Here is a 23,801-nt window from a genome sequence, read left to right as displayed (position 1 = left end):
ACCACTCAAAAATAAGAATACACATCTATCCAATCAAACAAAAATTTTACAAAGGACAAATATAGACCACAAAGACAAACAATACCCGTAATGAGTATAAAATATTGCGAAACTATGGTGACATCCTGCACAAGAAAAAGGGTTGTGAAGATAGAAAAATGAATACTTAGAAATTGAAAGAGAATGGCAAATGTAACAAGACGCAGATGACATTCGTTGGCGCACAAGATAAAAAAAGGACCTCATTTCTTCTATGTTCAAAATGAAGATAAAATATTTTCTACCGTGACACACACACACACACACACACCCCACAAACCCACAAACACACACACACACCACAAACCCACAAACAAACACACACACACACACAAACCCCACACACCCACACACACACCAACCCCACACACACACACGCACACACCCACACCCCCCCCCCCACACCTCACACGCGCACACACACCCACACACCCCACACACACACTCCCTACACACCACAGATTCAACAATTATAGGCTTAATATCCTAGTTTCTACAATATCAAAAAACCACATTACTTGGAAATTATTACCACTCAAAAATAAGAATACACATCTATCCAAGCAAACAAAAATGTTACAAAGGACATAAATAGACCACAAAGACAAACAATACACGTAATGAGTATAAAATATTGCGAAACTATGGTGACATCCTGCACTAGAAAAAAGGGTTGTGAAGATAGAAATGAATACTTAGAAAATGAAGGATAATGGCAAATGTAACAAGACGCAGATGGCATTCGTTGGCGCACAAGATAAAAACAAGACCTCACTTCTTCTATATTCAAAATGAAAGTAAAACATTTTCTACCGTGACACACACACACACACACACAAACCCCACACACCCACAAACACACACACAAACCCCACACCCACACACACACGTGCACACACCCACCAAAACACACCCCCACACCCCACACACACATACACAAACCCCACACCCACACACACACACAAACCCCACACACACACACGCACACACCCACACCTCACACGCGCACACACACCCACACACCCCACACACACACACTCCACACACCACAGATTCAACAATTATAGGGTTAATTTCCTAGTTTCTACAATACCAAAAAATCACATTACTAGGAAATTGTTACCACGCAAAAATAAGAATACACATCTATCCAATCAAACAAAAATTTTACAAAGAACATAAATAGACCACAAAGACAAACAATACCCGTAATGAATATAAAATATTGCGAAACTATGCTGACATCCTGCACAAGAAAAAGGGTTGTGAAGATAGAAATGAATACTTAGAAATTGAAAGAGAATGGCAAATATAACAAGACGCAGATGACATTGGTTGGCGCACAAGATAAAAACAAGACCTTACTTCTTCTATGTTCAAAATGAAGATAAAATATTTTCTACCGTGACACACACACACACACACACACCCCACAAACCCACAAACACACACACACAAACCCCACACACCCACACACACACCCCACACACACACAAACCCCAAACCTACACACACACACGCACACACCCACCAAAACACACCCCCACACCCTGCACACACACACACACAAACGCCACACCCACACACACAAACCCCACACACACACACGCACACACCCACACACCTCACACGCGCACACACACCCACACACCTCACACTTGCACACACCCACACACCTCACACGCGCACACACACCCACACACCCCACACACACATTCCCCACACACCACAGATTCAACAATTATAGGCTTAATATCCTAGTTTCTACAATATCAAAAAACCACATTATTTGAAAACTGTTACCACTCAAAAATAAGAATACACATCTATCCAAGCAAACAAAAATGTTACAAAGGTCATAAATAGACCACAAAGACAAACAATATCCGTAATGAGTATAAAATATTGCGAAACTATGGTGATATCCTGCACAAGAAAAAGGGTTGTGAAGATAGAAATGAATACTTAGAAATTGAAGGAGAATGGCAATTGTAACAAGTCGCAGATGACATTCGTTGGCGCACATGATAAAAACAAGACCTCACTTCTTCTATGTTCAAAATGAAATAAAATATTTTCTACCGTGACACACACACACACACACCCCCACACACACACACAAACCCCACACCCCCCCCCCACACACACACACACACAAACCCCACACACCCACAAACACACACACACACACAAGACCCCCCCCCCCCCACACACACACACAAACCCCACACCCACACACACACACGCACACACCCACCAAAACACACCCCCACACCCCACCCATCCACACACACACACACACACACACCCACACCCCACACTCACCCACACAAACCCCACACGCACACACCCACACACACACACCCCCCACCCCACACACACACACACAACTCACACGCGCACACACACCCACACACCACAGATTCAACAATTATAGGCTTAATATCCTGGTTTCTACAATACCAAAACAACATTACTAGAAAACTGTTACCACTCAAATATGTATGAAACTGTGCATAAGTACATGAAGGCATAAAAATAACAGAAACTTGGGCAGGTGAATGATTAGTTCTTTACTTGATAAACAGTAAACCCACATGTAAGCAGAAGAATGAGTCAAGCATCAGTTACAACATACATAACTGATTAATTGTTCCTGAGCAAAAGGATCATTCTCCCTCTTCCATTCGAGTACCTAAAAATCAAGGTGATGCTGCAGAAACTACCATGTGACTCAATGATGAAAATTATAGAGACCGCTATTAGCAGGAAGGAAATCAAAATGGCTAAACACACCAAAGTCAGGGTTCAAAACTACAACATTTTGTAGTGGTCGCTGGATACCAATTCAAGAATTGGTTGGCAGATCATAACCACCCAAGGCATTTATCATATTTTATCACTCCTCCACTAATTTTCTCTCACTATATCCTCTCTAGTAAAATAAATCAATTCAAGACCACTCCTTCTAACGAGATATATTGAAAGAAAAAAAGAAGATGGACAATGCACTCTCTCCTGTCCTGTTATTAGTCTTCATTTCAATAAATACTCTTTCATATCATGTAAACAAAAAATAAGAATACACATCTATCCAAGCAAACAAAAATGTTACAAAGGACATAAATAGATCACAAAGACAAACAATACCCGTAATGAGCATAAAATATTGCGAAACTATGATAACATCCTGCACGAGAAAAAGGGTTGTGAAGATATAAATGAATACTTAGAAATTGAAGGAAAATGAGAAATATAACAAGACGCAGATGGCATTCGTTGGCTCACAAGATAAAAACAACACCTCAATTCTTCTATGCTCAAAATGGAAGTAAAATATTTTCTACCATGACACACACAGACACACCCCACACACCCACACACACACACACACACACACACACACACACACATACACACACACACACACCCCACACACACACACATACACACACACACAAAAACCCACACACCCACAAACACACACACACACACAAACCACACACCCACCAACACACAGCCCCACACCCCCCCCCCACACACACACACAAACAAAGAAAAAGACGCCCAGACAAGAAAATGAAAATGTCGAAACAAGGAGGGGGCATCATTCAACAAAACTTCTCACGTTTGTGGTCGATAAAATTGAAAAAGAAATGCAGTTGCTGATTAGAACATATAAAAATATATTCCTTGACATCATAATCTCATAGAAGCCTGCTATACCCGATCATGGTTTTCAGAGAGGTTGATTCAAAAACTGGATAATATTAATCACAAAATCATTGCCCTAATACAATTACATATAAAACACACTGGGAAGTGCTGCAACTTCTTTGCTCCAATAATAGCACTGGGTTCAAAAGAGCAGCAATAGTTAAGGTCTTCTTGATGCCCATAGGCAGGCTTCCCCAAAGCATTGAGTTGCAACCAACAAGTAAAACAACTTTAAATTCAATAAAATTCCAAAGCATTGCTGCCCTATTTCAACTAACATGACCGATCACATATCGGAATCACACATAGCATACTCAGTAAATATCAAAATTCTTAATTAAAATAATACATAACATCAAACTGAAAAACACCAAATGCACCAAACTAATGCATTGTCCACTAAGCTAAAGTGGTTTTCATTAAGAAGCTCATCAACCACCAGATTAAAGATTGAATAGGGCACACTTAGCAGCAGTTTAGAGGAACCTTAAAAGCACAAGACATATCACCCACTATAGAAGCTAGTGCTCTTCATGGAGATGTTTTCTGCACTTCTTCTCAGACCGCTTCTTGACCCGACCCACTCACGAATCATCTGAAGTACTAACGTCGGAATCAGAGTAGGAATATGCCGTCTTGTTCCTCCTTTTACGCCGCAGATCAGCAGAATCATCAGAAAAATCATCATCTGAATGATGGTGACTCCTCTCTCCTGCTCTTATACCTACAATTTACCTGATTCAAAAAAGTGCCTTCAATTCCTTAAAAAGAAAAACAAAAAAGAAATAAAAAGGTACACTCAAGGTAATCCAACTATCCATACTGCTCAAAAGCAACATGAGATCAGAAAGTAAACCAAAATAAAAAACGCTATGAATACATGGGATGGTTAACAGAAAGCAATTAGCACAGGGTTAGCTTTGTATTTACTAAGGTATTTCAGCAAAAGCCCAAGCGACAAGAAACATAAATCACACAAGATGCCTCAACCTCTAACAAAGTTAGCATAAAAACTTGTAATGAATTTTGATTACTTCATGAAACTTACCTCTCTTCCAAAAAGTTAAAGCTAGTGTCTTCTGCTAGTAAAGAAATCATTCACTTTCTAAAGAAGATCCACAGGAACAGCTGTGCCATTTATCAAGCAACACCACAGATTCAACAACTTATAGGCCTAATATCCTAGTTTCTACAATACCAAAACCACATTACTAGGAAACTGTTACCACTCAAATATGTATGAAACTGCCCATAAGTACCTGAAGGCAGAAAAATAACAAAAACTTGGGCAGGTGAATGATTAGTTCTTTACCTGATAAACAGTAAGCCACATGTAAGCAGAAGCATGAGTCAAGCGTCAGCTACAACATATATAACTAATTAATTGTTCCTGAGCAAAAGGGCTATTCTCCCTCTTCCATTCGAGTACCCAAAAATCAAGGTGATGCTACAGAAACTACCATGTGATTCAACGGTGAAATTTATAGAGACAGCTATTAGCAGGAAGGAAATCAAAATGACTAAACACACCAAAGTCAGGGTTCAAAACTACAACATTTTGTAGTGGTCGCAGGCGACCAATTCAAGAATTGGTGAGCAGACCATAACCACCCAAGGCATTTATAGATTTTATCACTCCTCCACTCATTTTCTCTCACTATATCCCCTCTAGTAAAATAAATCATCCAAAACCACTCTTGCTAACGAGATATATTGAAAGAAAAAAAGAAGAGGGACAATGCACTCTCTCGTGTCCTGTTATTGTTATTCATTTCAATAAATACTCTTTCATATCAAGTAAACAAAAATGAGAATAAACATCTATACAAGCACACAAAAATATTATATAGGACATAAATAGACCACAAAGATAAACAATACCCGTAATGAGCACAAAATATTGCGAAATTATGGTGACATCCTGTACGAGAAAAAGGATTGTGAAGATAGAAATGAAAACTTAGAAATTGAAGGAGAATGGCAAATGTAACAAGACGCGGATGGCATTCGTTGGCGCAGAAGATAAAAGAAACACCTCACTTCTTCTATGTTCAAAATAGAAGTAAAACATGTTCTAGCGTGACGCACACACGCATACACACAAACCCCACACACACACCTCACGCGCACACACCCACACACCACACACATACACACACATACAAAAGACGCACAAATCAGAAAATGAAAAAGCCGAAACAAGGAGGGGGCATCATTTCTGACTCTTTTTTTTAGGATTTTGATAAAAAAATATTGACGTTAGTAGAAACATTATATAAATTTTTAATTTTATCCCCTCATTTAATATTTTCATGTAATAATTTTGTACTTATAAAGAAAAAAAAAAGTAATAATGTAAACTCATGATATATATTATATATATCCCCTCATAAGTACAAAAATATAATAAAATATTAAATCAGTGATAAAATTATGTCATTTTTTGTTGACGTTAGCATTTTTTATTCAAATTTTAACAAAATGGGGTCAAGTGTAAATATCACATTTTCAAATGGGTGTAAGTGTATTTTTAACACTTTTTTTGGAAAAAAGTGAATCCAGATGGGGTCTATAACTTATTAAATGGTAATGATAAATTCTTGCTCAAAAACCAAAAATAATAATAAATAAATAAGGATAAATTACGGCAACCTCTTTTAAATTTGGTATAGTTATAAATACCTCCCTATTGTTTAGGAAATTATATGTACCCCTCATTTTAATGTATGTCTAATAACGAGATCATTCCATTACCCATGTTAGATTTTCATCTATTTTTTATGATGACTTGATCAAAATATAATTTTAAATTATAAATTATAATTTTATAAAATTTATTAGTTTTATAAACTAATATACCCTATAGATTTTTAACGTTACTCACTCTCTTGGTTTTTCTTTACATTTTTAAAATTTATTTTAAGAAACAAAGAAATTTCATCGAGGATAAAATAATAATTTTCACTTTATTGTTTAAGAGACACATAATTATTTTTTATATGATTAAGTATTTATAATTATATCAAATATCAATAAAGTGGTTGGAATTTACCTAAATAATAACTAAGGTGTTGAAATTGGGATAAATGGAATATAACAATAGTAATAATGTCATCTATAATAATAATAATAATAAATAGAAATATAGACACTTTTTATAATTGAATAAAATATTTTTATACTTTATATATTTGTTTTCTTTTATTTTCTGTATTTGACACCACTTATAACTTTTCTGTTTGTTATCTGTCGAACCTTTAGGTCTCTTTATCTTCTCCAAAGTCCAAACGACTTTCTTAAGTTGCTATTTTCTTCATTCAGTATTTGTTTTATTTTATCGGAACACAACGTTTATTTTTTTTTCCCGAAGTATTTTTTCAATTTTTATAACTTTTTAGAATAAAAAATCAAAGTTAAAAAGATAAAAAATAAATAAATCTAATAAAGAAGTAAATTATTCATACCCTTAAAAAATTAAATATAATAACAAATTTTCTATAGAAAATAAATATAAATATTTAAATATAATAAAAATTTAAACCGAGCGTGTGAGAGAGAGAGAGGGAGAGAGTCATCCAAAGTGAATTATTAGGTGCAGCAATGTCATAAATCGAAGGCCGAAATTAAAAGGCCTTCCTTCAATTATTGGGCCCTAAAAAGCCCTCAATCCCCACTGAGCTGTCTCCCAATATCCAAATTTCTGCCTTTAATAATAATAATAATCAATAAATACCTGTAAAGTCTCAATTTTCAACCCCCAAAAATGGTTTAAAAAATAATAACAATTATATTATCACTAGGAATGTGAATTTTAATAATTTACCAACCGTTGCATTAGTACTGAGTTCTTTTTTTCCCCCCCAAACGAACAGAACCCACGTTGAATAAAATCATATGGTTTGTGTAAGAATTAAATATTTTTCTCCCTTTAATTTATTTAGTTTATAAATAAAATTAAACGGTAACGTTTCATTCTATGGTATTATGAAAAGACAATCTATTCAGCTCAACGTTTCCCTTAAACATGGAATTTTCCATCTTTGAAACGGTCAAATGATACGTTTGTCATGTAACGATATATAATTTAAAAAGAGTGATCAATCGCATAAAAAATATATTAAAAAATAGAAAAACTTGATCCGGACAAGCAGTGTGACTGACAGGTCTCATGGCAGGTATGTTGTATTCCTCTAGGCTCTAGGCCCTAGTCTTTGCCCACATTATTCCCATATGACAGGATCAGGCAAGCAGGCAACAGTATACTTTCAGAATCAGTTAACATATTCTCTGCATCATATGTAAACAGAAAACTTATGTCCTAACGCTGAGAATTTACTGGTTTGGCAGCATTTGCTGAGGAAAAAAACAAGTGTGAAAATGAAAGATATTTCTTATATGGTCCAGGGGACCATTGTCTGATCATTTCTAGCCCGGAATGGCCAGAAAGTGAAAGATTTCTTATTCGTATACAATTCTCTAGAACTAGAAAAAAGTTCGGGAATGTATAATCACAGTTCACAACATCCACTTTTTCAGTTGTTAAATAAGGTATCAAGATTCTTGAGAAATTGTATCAGATTCGGACAAGAAACAATCCTTATTTATTCCAAAGGTTTAACTCCATGCAAGAAATGTAGAATGAATAGATTTCGCCAGGAAAAAAAGCTGAGTTCCTGGAAACTAGGAGCAAATAATATAACTGAAAGTATCAGAGAATGAGCTGTCATCAACGATGAAGATGAAAAATGAGGATCCAGCAGCCAGGGCATTGGAAGAACTAGGTTTCTTTAAGCAGTTTTCATTACACGAGTGTTTGTGTCTGTCGATACTACAACTTAATAACTCATGGCATCTATAAGTGAAAATATTTTAATGTTATACACCTAAACTTCTGAATATTAATTGAAGGAATAATCTTGATAATACTCTAACAGGAATGACTATGGTACACAGAGATACCTGCCGATTAGTGGGGAAGGTTCTGGAATCCATTAACACGGCTAATCAACAAGCTTGTAAGATCTCCATTTCAGGAACTGCATCTGCTGTTTGAACTTGTACAACACAAAGTTCCACAAGCTTCGAGTGTTCTTTCTTTTTACCTTTATCCAAAGATATACACATGTTTGGCATCAGCTGGCCCCTGATTGCAGCATAGGAAAGAAACTCCAGCTGTTCCGAGGGCCTAATTCCTTTCTAACGACTTTCTCATTGGTCCACCACTCACAGTTGATGCTGGATTTTTCTGGAATTTCTCCCTTTGCATTGTTGAAATTGAAATCTTTGCTGGAACCAAGAGATACGGTACGCTGCTTCTGATGGAGTTCCCCTCCCTCCCCATCTAGAGGTATCTCCGGAACTTCATTCGTAGTTTCACCATCGTTATGTTCTCTACAACTATCTGCATTCTTGGTTGTCAAATCCTTGTTATTTGTGCCTTCTGCTGTTGCCACCCCTGGATATCCTGATGCATTTTTATGTGAAGGGGCGGACTCTGTCACGACACAAGTTGGAATGTCTTCACCAAATAGTTCGAACGAGACTCTATGATCAACTACTGCATCATCATTTTGAGATTTACGGTCGGAGTTGGCAAGTGATGCCACTTCGTAGATTTGGTTCTCCAGAAGGTTACCGTCTCGTGATGGAGGTTCTCCACCATTAGGCGTCAAAGTTCCAGAGCCTAGCCTCGAGAGCCCCCCATTTGGTGTCAAAGCTCCAGACCCTAGCCTCGATCCCCAACCGTTGGGGGTTAATGATCCAGAACCAACTCTTGAACCCCACTTATAATTTGGAAAGTGTTCGTATCCAAGAAATTTGGGAGCTTCCCCCATGCGAAATTCCATAATAGGGTGTTTATCAGGAAATGGTGACGAGGTTCCAGAAGTCGAAAGTGCTGAGCCTGGTGATTTAATATGACCGCCAGGGCTTCCTGGATATTGATAAGGTTGGAATTCATATTGGGACAACGAGTACTTCAGATTCGTTCCGCAATTCCTCCGATTTCGAGCTAGTGATGATGACAAAAGCTGAGCAAACGGCACTTCTGGGGAAGAAGGTGTCGTCATTTGCACTGGTTCCGGAGGTGGAGTAAAAGAAGCAGTTGATGGTTCGGTTGTAAAGGTCGAAAACACAGGTGGTGAAACTAATTGAGTTTCATGAGCATAAGGGCCGATTGTAAAAATGGGTGCCGTCCCACCAGGTGAGTTGGCATGAACAGAAAGGGATGCAAGGGAAATTAAACCTGCAGGTGATTGAGTGGCTGAGGGAGGATCGGATTGGAGAAATGAAGCGGGAGAAGAGGGAGGAGCTATGAAGGGCAATACAATGGTAGAAGATTGGTTTCTATTCTCAGAAATAGGAGCTGCAACTCCAGCTGCAGCTGGTTCAGAGACGAGGACAGCATGTCCAATTCGCTTGCTCTGTTTGTGAGAACCAAAACACCAGTAGATGCTCCAACAGCTTCCCCATCTTCTCTTCTGGAGTCAAACAAATACAAGCATAATGGTTATTGCATCTGTTTTCTCATGATTCTTCTTGGTTGCCAAGGAATAAAACTGGAAATTGCACAGGTAATGCAAATAAAAAGATAAAAAACAAGCATAAAAAGCTCCGGACAAATCAATTATACAGCATAGCACACAAAGCTGAACATCAGATCACTTCATCATGCTACAAAAAATAAATCACTTCTAATTGCAACAAGATTGACTAATTTCCATCAGTCAGCTATATTTCTTTCATTCAGACTCTGCTCCCCAATGCAATGCTTCACCTCCCTAGTCGGACTATTTCTAGGATATAAACTTGGGGGAGACATGGCTCAAGTATGATATAGAGTCATGTGCTATCTTATCGCATATAATCAATACAAAACCTGTTCATATATACTTCTCTCTCCCTTTCATCTATCTTAATTTTCTTGTATCAGATCCAATTTCAGCAGAGCTTGCACCGAAAGACGCCTCACATAGAATTCCATTTTCTTGATAAAGTCACTTCCAAACCAAATAGAAAAGAGATAAGGATTAATGGGGAGCGACTCTGACTTACTGAGGCAAGCACGTCCTGCAAAATGCTCACTTGAGCCCTCAAAGAAGGAAGCTCGGCTAGTGACGAGGAATTCAGCAAACGGAAGCTTTCGAGCCAGAGTACGTCAGGTTGCTTATTAGTTTTTTACGCTCGGTCAAAAAAGATGAAAAAAAAAAGATGACAAGAACGCCTTGTTGCTTCTCTTTTCCAGAAGAAGCTGACAACAAGAGTTAACACATCCAACCAAAAGAAACAACCGAAACAAACAATTATAACTTGTTTCTCTGTTCCCACGTCCCCACACAAACTTATCAAGATCTGGAAATTGATATCCAACATCTTTTCATGTAGAAATCCTCCAGAAGAGGCGGAATCCTTGTGCAAGAGCTCAAAAGCAGAAATTCTGTTGTATCTCCCCTCACAGAGACCATCCTTCAATCACTACGAAGTTGGAACGAAAACCCAGTATTGATGAGGGAACTGATGCTAAACAATACCCAAATTACAGTATTAGGAGCCGATCTTTCCAAACCGTGGAAGGAAAATCCCAAATCTGATCTCTCTGCTAGAAATACCACAATCGTAAATTCGTAATGATACCACCTTTATGAAAATCACCCTAACATGAGGTCATACACATAATTCGAAGCTCGGACAGATCAAAATTAGAAAAAATCCTTCAAGTTCAACCGCTATTCTTGGGAATTATAAATTTCACTTTAAGGTCAAATTTAGCTGCCACTGTAGCGTGCAACTTGAGGGAAAAACAACTCTTTTTTCTTTTAACTTTTCCCAGTTAAATCTCTTTCAATTAAAGCCCAATAATTACTTATCCACACCATACATCTCTATTCACAACACACCCACAGCCCCCTCCTGCAGTACAACACAAACAACCTCCACCACAGCAAATGATATGATTCAATCTTTTACCATCTCATTTGATCTAAAACAGTCATAATATCGACAACATATAAGAAGAACAAAGCATAAATATCACATCAAAATACCCAACATCCTGATTGCTCAATTAACAAAGCAAAAGATCAACAAAAAAGCACGCATAAATCAAAGGAAAATCAACAAGCATTCCAAACGTCTGAAAATTAGCACAGAGAGGCAGACATATACACCAATAAATATTTGCATCTACAGCTATCCACACACCTGAACCGTAGATGGCTGAACTCTGCTTTCAGCTGTAACAATTGCAGTTGCAGCAGCATTTACAGTTTCCACGCTGTTATGCACGCTACTCATTGTAAAATTCCACACCCTTTTTCCTGTCAGATTCCGGCGAGGTCGACGCTGTTTTCCGGTGGCTTCCCTGGGAAGTCAATCAAAGAGAGAGGCGCTGAGCAAGATCACATGGCATATTTCAAGAGGCTTAGACAACAAACACAAACAAACCAAGAAACGGTGACTTTATAAATGAACCCACAAACAATTATTTATTTCAATTTGATGTCCTCCTCCGTTATTTAAAAATAAAAAATCAAATACTCATTCCCAATTCCCATCCCATCTATGTCTAGTTTTTTTAGCGGAAGCGCTATTTACATATTACATCAATGTTTCATAAATAAAAAAAAATTATATCTAAAATAAATATGGTTAAATTAAATCAATCATGAAGAAGGCGGAATATATTTTTCACGTGATTGATCACTTTTTTTTAACTGTATAATTGTGTTGCACTTACAATATAATTTATTCAGATTCGGGTGAGTGGTAATTTTTTCAATATAATTGAGTAATATATAAGTTCAATCAATCGATCAATATAATTAAAGACTAAGAAATAGTAAGTCATAGAAAATTCACATAAACTAAGATAAATACACACACGTCTGGTGGGACTTGAACCCATTACTTACAGAATTACTCAATATTTTTATTTTGCACAATACATCAATATAACTAAAAAATATAAAATAACTAATTATAATAAAATAAAAAAAAGTTGAGACAAATACCCATATGTTCGGTGGGATTCAAAATCATGATATCAAACTCATTCATGGGATTTCGACCTTAACCACTAGGCTAAGTAATTTTTAATTTCTATAAGGTTCCGTTTGAATAAAAAAAAATTAAATTTAAGAGGAGGTCTGAAATGATTTGAATTAAAAATTTCAAATGAGTCCGTATTAAATAATTTAAAATTCATTATAATGCAAGAGAATATAATTCAAAATCAAATTTAAGGACTTAAAGATTTGCTATACCATGAATTTATCTAAATTCAATTTTAAAAAAAAGGAAAAAATGGGGGATTATTTGTGCATGTGATGTGAGTGAATATTTTACAAAGGGGTGGAATGGTAGTATTTATTTATTTATTCTAAGTAAAGATGGTTTTCTCTGTCATGCTGTTATTTTGTAATTATGTAGGATGGTGGGGTCAAAACATAATAAAGAAAAAAGGGGATTTAACAATTAACTAGAAGAGATTGGGGGGAGGTGAGGGGCTTTTTGGTGTTTAGCGGATAATGTGAGGATTGAAAAGTAAAAGACAGAAAATGACATAAGTGCCCCTCTCATGGCCTGGAATTTACTACCTACATGCCACGTTCACGTTTTACGGCGCGGCGCAGGATAAGAATAGGGGATGGGTGTGGGGAGCTATTAATGGGGAAAACTGACGCCAGGTGGAGGAGGGTGCGCATTGAATGTGGCGTATGTTTGGTTGTGTGCGCCCACCGCGAGAAAGGAATTAAATTCCTTGTCACGTGACGTTCGTGATGTTGGTTGGGTTAGGACCAACTCATTTAGGGCATCAAATAATAATAATAAATAAATAAAAACTAATCTCCAACCTGTGGGATTTGGATTTGGTTGACTAATTCCAGTGATTAAATTAAAATGATATATGGGGTTTTTTGTTTAGGGATAAGATAGTAAACTTGCTATTTACAAATATATTAAATTACATTTGAATCGATGAATTTAAAATTAATAAATATTTTTAATTTATTTGGGTGATTTTAAATTCAAAAGATTTGAAATTCGTTGCTCTCTTTTTGAATTGTATTTTGTTAAATATTAATAATTTTAAATTCTTAATATTGATAAGGTTGGAATTCATTTAAATTTGAATTTAAAATTGTGCTTAAAATATATATATATATATACATATAAGTATGTATAAGTAAGGGTGCATTTGGATTAATAAATTTGAATTTGAGACAAGAATTTCGAGAAATGATTACGAATGACTCGATTTAAAAAGAATTTAAAATTTATAAAAATTAAATAGAACATAGTTTAAAATTAAAATAGAATGATTTGAAATCCTTAAATTTTGAACTATCCAAATAAATTCAAATGATTTGTTATTAAAAATTTGAAATTATTAATTTCAAATTCTTCAATCCAGATACAACCTCAAGGTAAAGTCTTTTAAAATTCTGATCCGAAATACAAGTCCACCAATCAAAATGTAGCTTTATATGATTTTATATTAGGTGATTCTGAAATCATTAATGTTCAATAAAATATAATTCAAATTTAAATTCGAATGATTTGAAGTCTTTTGGAACTAGCACTATCGAAATAAATCCAGAGGATTTGTTACTATAAATTTGAAATACATGACTTCAAATCCACCTCGGATTGATGAATTTGAAATTATGAGTAATTCTAAGTTCAAAGAATTTCAAATCATCTACCTCTAGATCTGAATAGTGTTTTGTTGAACACTGATGAATTTATTTATTCTAATAAATATGGAGTCATTTGAATTTTTTTATCCAAATCATTCCCTTACATTCAAATCCAGCAATCATAATGTAGCTCAAACAAATACAAAGAATTTGTTATTAAGGGTTTGAAATGGGTTTAATCCAATTTACTTTCTTGCGATATTGCAAATGTGCAAATTATCCCATATGGAGGGAAAAAAAAAAACCCCACAATTCACCTCCATGTGTCTTTACAATGAAAAAAATTACTTCATCAGACATATTTCTTAAAAAAAAAAAAAAGTAAGGAGTTGTCGGTCGTCGCCTTATTTCAAATATCTTAACAGATGTCTTCAAATTAATTATAAATTTACAATTATGAACATTTTATAAGCTCTATAGATAAAATGGTAAATTAACTCATCCTTAAGGTTTGTCATAATTATAAATATCATCTCGTTATTTGAACTGGCCAAATACCCTAATAGACTATGACTTATAATTTTATTTTTATTGAATAATTCTTTTATATAAAATTTTCATTCACTTTATCCGATTTAATTTACAATTTTTTATTTTTTAAAAAAAAATCAAAAGCAATATTTGCAATTTCAAATCTCCATAAAAAATTATATAATTTAATCAAAGATAGAGGGGAGGTATTTTCAATTTTTTAAAAAAATAAGAGAATATTTATAATTTATTCCAAAATTTAGAAAAATTGGTTATAATTTAGCCTAGACAGAAATGTGCAAGAAAAGAAGAAGACAAAGTGGGAAGTGAAATTGGGTAATGATGAGGGGCATAATGGGGAGGAAAAAATCTCTTGCTTTTGGGGACGGCATAATTTCCAATGGAGTGGAAGTTAATTTTTGAGAAAGGCATTCACGTGCGGGGAAGCAGTTTGTTTTGGTGGTGTGGAGTGGACTGCAAAGCTAATGACACTTTCTATAGCCCTCGTGTGATGGAAAATGACACTTTCTTTTCTTTTCTTTTTTTTTCTCGATAAGTATATATGTTTCCCTTTATTTAACGACTTTTGCACGGGTGGGTTCCCTCCTCCCATTATCCTTTTCCCCTTCTTTGACAATGATATCACAACTCCCCCCCACTCTATGGATTATTGCCTTCATTCACCTCACCTTTCTTTTTCCTTTTTCTTTTTTTTTATAATTTTAAAAATTACTCTTTTTATAATTTTATTTTAGGCCCACCTCATGTTATCAATATTTGGATTGGTTTATGCAACATTATCTAGAAATTATGAATAATTTCATGATTTTGAACTTAGGATTAAAGTGGGAAAATTTAATAATGCTTCATTAATGGCCATATTGTAAGATGGATTTTACAATACTTACATTGCAAAGAGTTCAACAATATATATAATATTATTTTATATATATATATATTTATATTCAAACACGAATTCAAAGTTATGAATTTTTTTTTATAGTAAATCATGTGTCTGGATGATATGTATTGTGTTTGCACAACCTGTTGACATATTTGATATTTTTAAACTCACACCATACAAAAGAAGTCACAAAATTATGTTGTGCCTAAATCATGACTTACACCGTACTGGTACGGTATAATTCGCACTGTTCAATACTCTTAAACTCAATAAATATATAAAAAGAAAAAAGATTGAATTGTATCATCCCTACTTATAATCAATATCGCAGTGACGTTACATGATATGATATACATTATTTAGTATCATAAACCAAGTGAATAATGTCCTCTCCTTACCTAATTTCTTTTCAACCTCAATCATAATCTCATCCTGCTCATAAGATTGAGAACAAAAGGCTTTATCTTTTTAGGGTTGTTAATGCATGAGTTTGGGATCATAATCATTGATCAATTACCACTTCACCTAAGAAAAAAAAAAAGAAAAAAGGAAACTAATCTTGGACTAAAATATACAGTAACTAAAAAGGTATGATATTGACATTCTTCACTCAAGATATCACAACCATTTTACTCCTCCTAGTGGCTTTGTGCAACATCTTGAGTGAAAGGGCATTACCCTTTTTAACTATCACCTTTTCGACCTTTCTCCATAACTTTCATTACCCTTTTTGCCAATATAACTATTGTAGCCTTTTATGCTATATCTTTTTACTCCAATGCACTTAGATTTTTTTTTTTTTTTTTTTTTTGACTGGGAACTTCCAAATTCTTTGCAATTATGATCCCTTTTAGGCCCTTCTCAAGAATTTAACCTCAAAAGTGGGGGGGCGGGTTGGGGTGGGGTTGAGAGTGGGGGTAATAAGGGAAAAAGAAAAAAATAATAATTCTTGAAAGGGGGGCCCACCCAAGATGTGCCTCCATTGGACATTTCACAAACTGACCAATCTTATGGGCCTACAACCCAAAAGCTTAACCAGCACACCACATGTTCAAGTAGGTGGTGGTTGATCTCTAATTACATATACTTTTTAATAATATATATATATATATATTTATAATATGCCATCTTGAAGTTATATTGTGTATTTGCACATTAGTCCTTCTACAATGTAGTATTTCATTTTGATTGACTGCAAATCTCTCTACTATGAAAATTATGAAGGGATTAGGCCTATGGGCTTGAGCCCATGTGGCACCTGCATCTTGATTTGGGCTTCCTTTGGGCTATGACTAAATAAAGTCGGTTTGGACCAAGAACACGATCCATGTCTTGAATACTTACTCGCTCTATTTTTTCCAATACGATTAATTCTTCGTAGTGAATTATGATAGTATCGGGCTTACAAAGAAAAGGGATAAATAAAACTCGATCCCTAAGCTTCATTTTTCCATCGAGAAAGATTACACATAATTCCATTGGGGTCAAGAGACTCGAGATTACACGTATTTTACTCTGGATCGATCTCGGATTTACGGGTGCAGCTCTATATGGATTTCTTCTCTATCTTTATATAGTTTTTTATTTAAATATTTATGCAAATAACGGTCACATTTTGATATATGGACACTTAGGAAAAGCCCATTACTGTTTACTGTTGGACTTACCGGCCCAACATTTCAGCTACGGCCCATTTCTCTTTGGAGGCATGTCTGTTAAAATGCAAGACCCAACCCATAAAAGTATTTTCTATAAAATCAAACTGAATTCGACATTTCGATAAAATGAAAATTAATATGGCAAAATATTATATTGAATATCGAATCAAATTCATAGGTTCAAAATCTATAGAATTTTTCTTGGTATTTTAATAAATTTATTTTTTATTTAAAATAAAAAATGATTTTAGAAAATTAAATATTAAAAGTTGTAGGCTTGTAACTGTATTTTTTGTGTTTGGTTGTGGAGTAGATTTTCGTCAAGTTTAAAAATTAAAATTGTAATAATATAAAAAGTTTAAAAATTAAAATCGTTTTCAAATATTTAAAGATGAAAATTAATTTTGGGCCGATGTACAGGGACCGGAACTGTAATTTGCCCTCTAAAAATATACACCAACAAATGTTCACATATGGACTAAATAAATCAAACAGGCTAACAGTATCCACACGTTTGCCATGTCAGGAAAGAACTCCAAAATCAAGCTCAGCTTTCTCACTCCCAAATGGCCAATACAATCATGGCTTTTGCAATCTCCACTCCCTCACTGAATTCTTCTTCATCATACCATGGAGGGATACCCTCTCTCTTTGTTTCAGTCCCTAAATATGCAATATTTCAGCAACTTAAAGCCATTCCTCATCTGGGCTTTGCTCCTTTTTCTCAATGGAGTGGACTAAAGCAACTGGGCATCTCAATCCCAAAATCTTCAGCAAAAATGGGTAATTTTCCCCTTTGCCTGTGCAGCTGTTGTTAGACTACATTGATAATCCATGTGAGTCTGCAAATACATTAGAACAGTGGTTGGTGGAAGGATGTGCAATTTTTGGTAGAGTTTTTAGCTTTATGTGTTCCTATTCTGAACGTATGAGGTGATGGGCTGTTCTGCAGGTGGGAAGGGGAAATGTAAAGGCAGAGGAGTTTATGCTTCTTTATTCGGAGTTGGGGCTCCTGAGGCTCTAGTCATTGGGGTGGTCGCTTTGTTAGTTTTCGGACCTAAAGGTCTTGCCGAGGTTTGTTTTCTTTTCCTATATGTATTCTCCTTCTGCCTTTATTCTCTTTTCTTGCTTGGTTTCTTGGAAGTGTGTGTGTGTGTGTGTGTGTTTTCTTGCTTGGTTTCTTGGAGGTGTGTGTGTTGGGAGCTGAGGGGATGGTGGACTCAGAATTTAGACCATGAAATCAGTTGTAAACTCTAACTGCTGTTGTAGATAAAAAGAGCACATTATTTTGGTTGTTGGCTGATGGAATGAGGCCTAATAACACGATTTTCTTGAACAGCAGGTTCACATAGTTTTGTTGCTCTTGCATATTCATGTGATTCTGCTCACTTCTTTTGCTTCTGCATCGTACTTGCATAACAGAAAATTATTGATATTATATGTATGATATTGCATTGCAGCAGCTCTCAATCAATCCTCTTACTTAGTTGATCTCAGTTAATTGAAACCGCTTACGTTTTCTTCGCTCATCTCTTGCTGCCGTCCCTGTTCATGTAATTTGATTGTATTTGTGGTGACAGGTTGCTCGTAACTTAGGTAAAACACTGCGTGCATTTCAACCTACGATAAGAGAACTCCAGGCAGGTTTTCATGCTTTCTTTCACAATCTTGCTAACAGAAAAACTGGGTTGTTTTAACTCAAGACGATCATCAGTGCGTGCTAAGCTGTACTTTGTTTTTGATACAGGAAGTCTCAAGGGAATTTAAGAGCAGTCTTGAGCGAGAAATTGGTCTTGATGAAATCAGCAATTCTATTCCAAGAACTTTCAGCTCTGACATCCCTAGAACTGCGCCAATGGACACCTCCGAGGATTCAGGGACAAACATTGAAAGCAAAGAGTCTCCAGAAGATAGTAAGAACATTCGCTTTTCATCTCATTATTTCACTATGTATAGACAAAACAAAAGAAAAGGACAACCTATTGCTTATTGAGGTTCAAGTACAAATATTACATGTTAATGATCTGCCGACCGTTAATGTTATTCAGGAAATACGGATGCTTGAGTATCAAAATTTAGAAGATTTACTGAGTGCATCCAAATGCTTTTCTGTTAAGAATGTTCGTTGCCCTGTAGTAGCGTCAAGCGTGTAGCTCGTTTGAATTGTTCATTGCTACTATTTGCATGTCTACCGTTCCTTGAATGATGGTTGATGGATCAGTCATCAAATTCATTTTGGAAAAAAATTGCAGATAGTTCTCCATCTGAAAGTGGAGGCTACACAGCCGACGAGTACTTAAAGGTCACTCAAGCTCAATTCGAAGGAGCTCTTGCGCAGCTACGGAAAGAGCAAGAAGAGGAGGAAAAGAAGAACAGGGCTCTGTCTGAATCCCAAACTCCCTCTCAGGGTCAGTGAACACATCCAACCATCTCTCTCTCTCCCTCTCTCTCTCTCATTCACTTGTTAATGGTTTTAGGAACTTCTCAAGAACTGTCTTCAGTGATAGCTCCTTCCGAGAATCCTGACATAGAGGCTCTGCAAGAATCTGCTTCAGTGCTGCCTCCTGGCCCTTCTCCAGACCCATGAAACTTTGAAACAAGTATTATGTTTGTCCACTGACTGTTACTGGGAAGTTAGGAATTGCAGATTATTACTTCCAAAAGAGATCACTCTCACTCACGTATACATATAAATTCAGTCCATCTCCTTTATAGAAATTTGTTATTTTTGTAGTGGAGGACTTCCAATCTGATGTAGGTAAAATGGAGAAAATCCATGTGATTGAGATATAACAAAGTGTCACTTACAACTAGCTATCCTGAAATTTTGTATATTTACAAACACTTTTTCATTGATTAATTACAGATACTCATTAATGTTTGATAAAATTATATAATGATGGAGGTTTGAATTGTTAACATTGCTCTTCTAGTATTTTTTTTTTTTTAAAAAAACAAATAACTTAGGTGGAAAATAAAATTTGAAAAATTGTGAAATAATATCCAATTAGTCCCAAAAAAATTTAAAAAATAAGTAATATCATGATTCATAATCCATGAGGATATTTTAGTCGATTCAGCATAAAAAAAGAAAAAAAAAATTAACTAATTATTAGATGGTCACAAAATATCAAGAATATACTGATAATTTTCTAAATAATAACCAGAGATTATCTTATAAATAATTTAAAACTTTTTTTCCCTGAATTGGGTTGAGCCATAGATAGGTGGATTTTAGATGAACTTTATCATATTGGAGAAAATACTAATAGACAAAAGACACATAGTTAAAACCCAAATCATGCCTTAAATTCTTCAACACCATGCTTTAATAATTGATAATATTTCTTCTTTTCTCCCAATTCTTAATATTATTTTTTTTCACGACTCTGCCAATTATTGATAATATTTCCGAAATTCCAATGTTCCCTAGTAATCATCTCCATCATAACCCAAATCATTCTCCACTCGATCAGCTGCATCATCCGCAATCTTGTGCTCCAGCGCACCAAATCCCTCCGCCAGCGCCAGTCCACCCAACGCCCCTGCAACCGCACCCACAGCCAATCCCGTCCCTATCCCTCCAAATTTACTCTTCTTCTTCTCCTCCGCAGCATACCCCTGCTGCTGCCCGTAGTTACTGCCCTGTTCCTGAGCCAGCTGCCCGTAAGAGCGTGGCGCGGCGTAGCCGGGGTACCCCGATGGCGGAGCACCATAAGTCGGAGGCACGCCGTAAGGGCTACCGTACGCTGTCTGCGGAGGCTGCACGTAATCCCCGAACGCCGGGGGAGGCACACCGTACGGCATGGCATAGCAGGGGGCCGGCGCGTGATAGCGCGGCTCGCGGACAGTGACTTTGACCTGGAGCTTGCCCTGAGGCCTCCCGGAGGGACGCTTCAGATCGAGCTTACGCTCGGCGACATTCCCCAATCCGACGTTTTCGGCAATGTCACGGACGGAGAGCTTCGCCGATCCGATGAGCGGCTTGGTACCCTCGGCGGCGTTAGCGTGGACGACGTCGACGTAAAGGGTGGAATCATCGATCAGCGAATTAAAGGGGATGAGCAGCTTGTCGTTCCAGTGAGGCGAAGCGTCGCCCTCCTCGTCGGCGCGTGTGGAGGACTTCTTGCTTGGGTCGAGCCAGACGACGGCGTAGGGCTTGAGCTTGCCGTGGCGCCAGTTGACGTTTTTGAGGTCCTCGGCGGAGATTATGGTGACTTCGAGCTCGTAGCGTGACGCCATTTCTCCAAAATTGTCTACGAAAGTCAGGTCAGGCGTTTGGACGCGCGGTTTTTATAGCCTGAAAACGAGGCAGATTCCTAAATTTTGAAAATTTAGGGAAATTTTTATTTAATACATTGTTCCAAGGAAAATACCTTTTTGCCCTTATTAAACTTGGACCTCTTTTTATTTTCACTTTTTTTTAAAATGCAAACATAATACAATGACTAATTTTTTAATATTTTTAACAATATAAGATTAATTCTAATTTTGGAGGTTTTATATTATTTTAAAAAATAATTAAAAAAGAACGAATCAAGACGCTTTTTGTATCATTTCATAGTATTACGCTTGTACAAAATATAATTAATAATTTTTAGAATTTTATAAGATTTTAATTCGATCAAAATCGTACGCAATTAAGAATTGTTAATGCTTATAAGATCAAATCTTCAAATTCAAATTTTTATATCTTTAAAATAATTCACACGTAGGATCAAACATTGCATATTATACATAAAATCTCAAACAATTAAAAAAAAAAAACAATTACCCAACTTAATTTCTTGATTTTTTTATTCTACTTCTAGATTGTATACAAACTAAATCTCTCATAAAATTATTTGACTGAAGAAAAAATAGAAGGGTAAATTAGTAAATTAAAATGAGCGCGTGAATTTAAGGAGTTGGGATTATGGAGCAGTAAATCTAGGATAGATTAGCCGAGGGGATGCATTTCTTTCTTAGTGAAGAAGATTTCACTTTTAAGTGAAAGTCAATACAGGGATTATCTTATCCCAATTTTAAAATAAAAATTATATTTATATTTCTTAATTTATAGCCTATTTATATAAATTATTCGTATTTTATGAATAATTATATATATACTTACCAAAAATATACATAATTTGCATAAATTATTTTTATTGTTCGAAAAATTATATATACACACTCAAAAGCGCGCCAACAATGTTACATGAACTACTCTTACTTTTTGGCCATTATTTTTGTAATTATGAAAAAAATAAAAATAATTTATGTAAATAAAGTATAGATCATGAAAATCTAATTATAATTATCCCTAAAACATAATTGGGATTGGGTTGGGCTTACTATTTACTACTAATCTTTGTCTGCTTTTCAATTTGGGTCAGCTTTTGGGCTTTGAGTGATGCGAACACTTTGGGAAGTTTCCATTTTCTTTTTATTCTTCTTTAAAGAAAAGCTGTTAGAGCTTGGAAGAGTGATGCTTAAGGCTTAATTATTTTTTTTTATTATTATAAAAATATAATTTATTTAAATTATATAATATTTTTGCGTTAAGTCATGAACACTGTTCACAACTCTACACAAAAACTTTATTTTCTTTTTTAAATTAAGTCCAAGACTTGAACCTTAGTTTTATAAAAAATAATAATAATAATTAATGCGTAAGGTTTTAGCACTAGACTAATGTCTTTGGATCTTGAGGCTGGATTTGAGCTAATTGAGCAAGGAACTTGAGAAAAAAGACCTGCAAAATAAAGTGTTAGTACTCCAACGCTCAAGTTAGTTTTAGGTTTAAGAATAAATAAATATGAAAGTAAAGTGTAAGAATAAATTGAGATAAAAGTATGATTTTTGTAAGCAAAATATAGCGAAAGCCTGAGTTGGAAGTAGCAGCGAAGTAGCAAGAGAATTTCCAGATTCTTGAAGGGAGTTTCGTAGAGGGGGCTTATATTTATAGAGAATGAGTCCCTTTTCACAGAAACTCTAGGGGGAACTACATGTTCGAGGAAGAAGGCGAAAATTTGGAGATAAGGTACGATCTTATCTCCTCCTTGACTTGAGTAGCACATATTTGATTGCAGAAGGACTCCCTTTATACGAAAACTCTTGTCTTGCAAGGAGTCCTTATAGATTAGGGAGTTCAGCTTTTTGAGGGCACTTCCCTTTTCTGGGCTGGCCTTGGAAGGGTCCAGTAGGCCTTCGCACCGGCGTCCTTATTGGGTTGTACTAGACCTACTTGGTGCACTAGGCCTCCTTTTTGGATCGAACTTGGTCTAGTGAGCTTCCTTCTTGGTCTAAGTTTGACATTTTTAGATGGACTGCCCT

At 35.7% G+C, this 23,801-nt stretch overlaps 3 protein-coding genes across 3 annotated transcripts; 1 reads left to right on the top strand and 2 right to left on the bottom strand.

Moving 5' to 3' along the window:
* Positions 1 to 8,524: 8,524 nt before the first annotated feature.
* Positions 8,525 to 12,295, bottom strand: LOC105166690 (uncharacterized). The gene is made up of 2 exons (XM_011086138.3): positions 11,956 to 12,295; positions 8,525 to 10,235 (listed from the first exon to the last, which is right to left on the bottom strand). Exons 1-2 carry the CDS (start codon positions 12,046 to 12,048, stop codon positions 8,889 to 8,891), a joined length of 1,440 nt encoding a protein of 479 aa, XP_011084440.1. The 5' UTR covers positions 12,049 to 12,295; the 3' UTR covers positions 8,525 to 8,888.
* A 5,683-nt stretch (positions 12,296 to 17,978) lies between these two features.
* On the top strand, positions 17,979 to 20,299 carry HCF106 (Bacterial sec-independent translocation protein mttA/Hcf106). Its single transcript, XM_088882816.1, has 6 exons — positions 17,979 to 18,269; positions 18,439 to 18,560; positions 19,067 to 19,130; positions 19,238 to 19,399; positions 19,739 to 19,894; positions 19,964 to 20,299. The coding sequence occupies exons 1-6, from the start codon at positions 18,053 to 18,055 to the stop codon at positions 20,071 to 20,073; spliced, it is 831 nt and encodes a 276-aa protein (XP_088738942.1). The 5' UTR covers positions 17,979 to 18,052; the 3' UTR covers positions 20,074 to 20,299.
* Positions 20,300 to 20,712: 413 nt separating this feature from the next.
* Positions 20,713 to 21,773, bottom strand: LOC105166693 (uncharacterized). Its single transcript, XM_011086141.3, has one exon. The coding sequence runs from the start codon at positions 21,726 to 21,728 to the stop codon at positions 20,916 to 20,918; it is 813 nt and encodes a 270-aa protein (XP_011084443.1). The 5' UTR covers positions 21,729 to 21,773; the 3' UTR covers positions 20,713 to 20,915.
* Positions 21,774 to 23,801: the final 2,028 nt, after the last annotated feature.

Source organism: Sesamum indicum, linkage group LG7 (genome assembly GCF_026168435.1).
Source record: "Sesamum indicum cultivar Baizhima isolate 11 linkage group LG7, ASM2616843v1, whole genome shotgun sequence".
Taxonomy (NCBI): domain Eukaryota; kingdom Viridiplantae; phylum Streptophyta; class Magnoliopsida; order Lamiales; family Pedaliaceae; genus Sesamum; species Sesamum indicum.
Note: the sequence above shows the minus strand (reverse complement) of the source record. Positions and strands in the feature narration are given on the sequence as shown.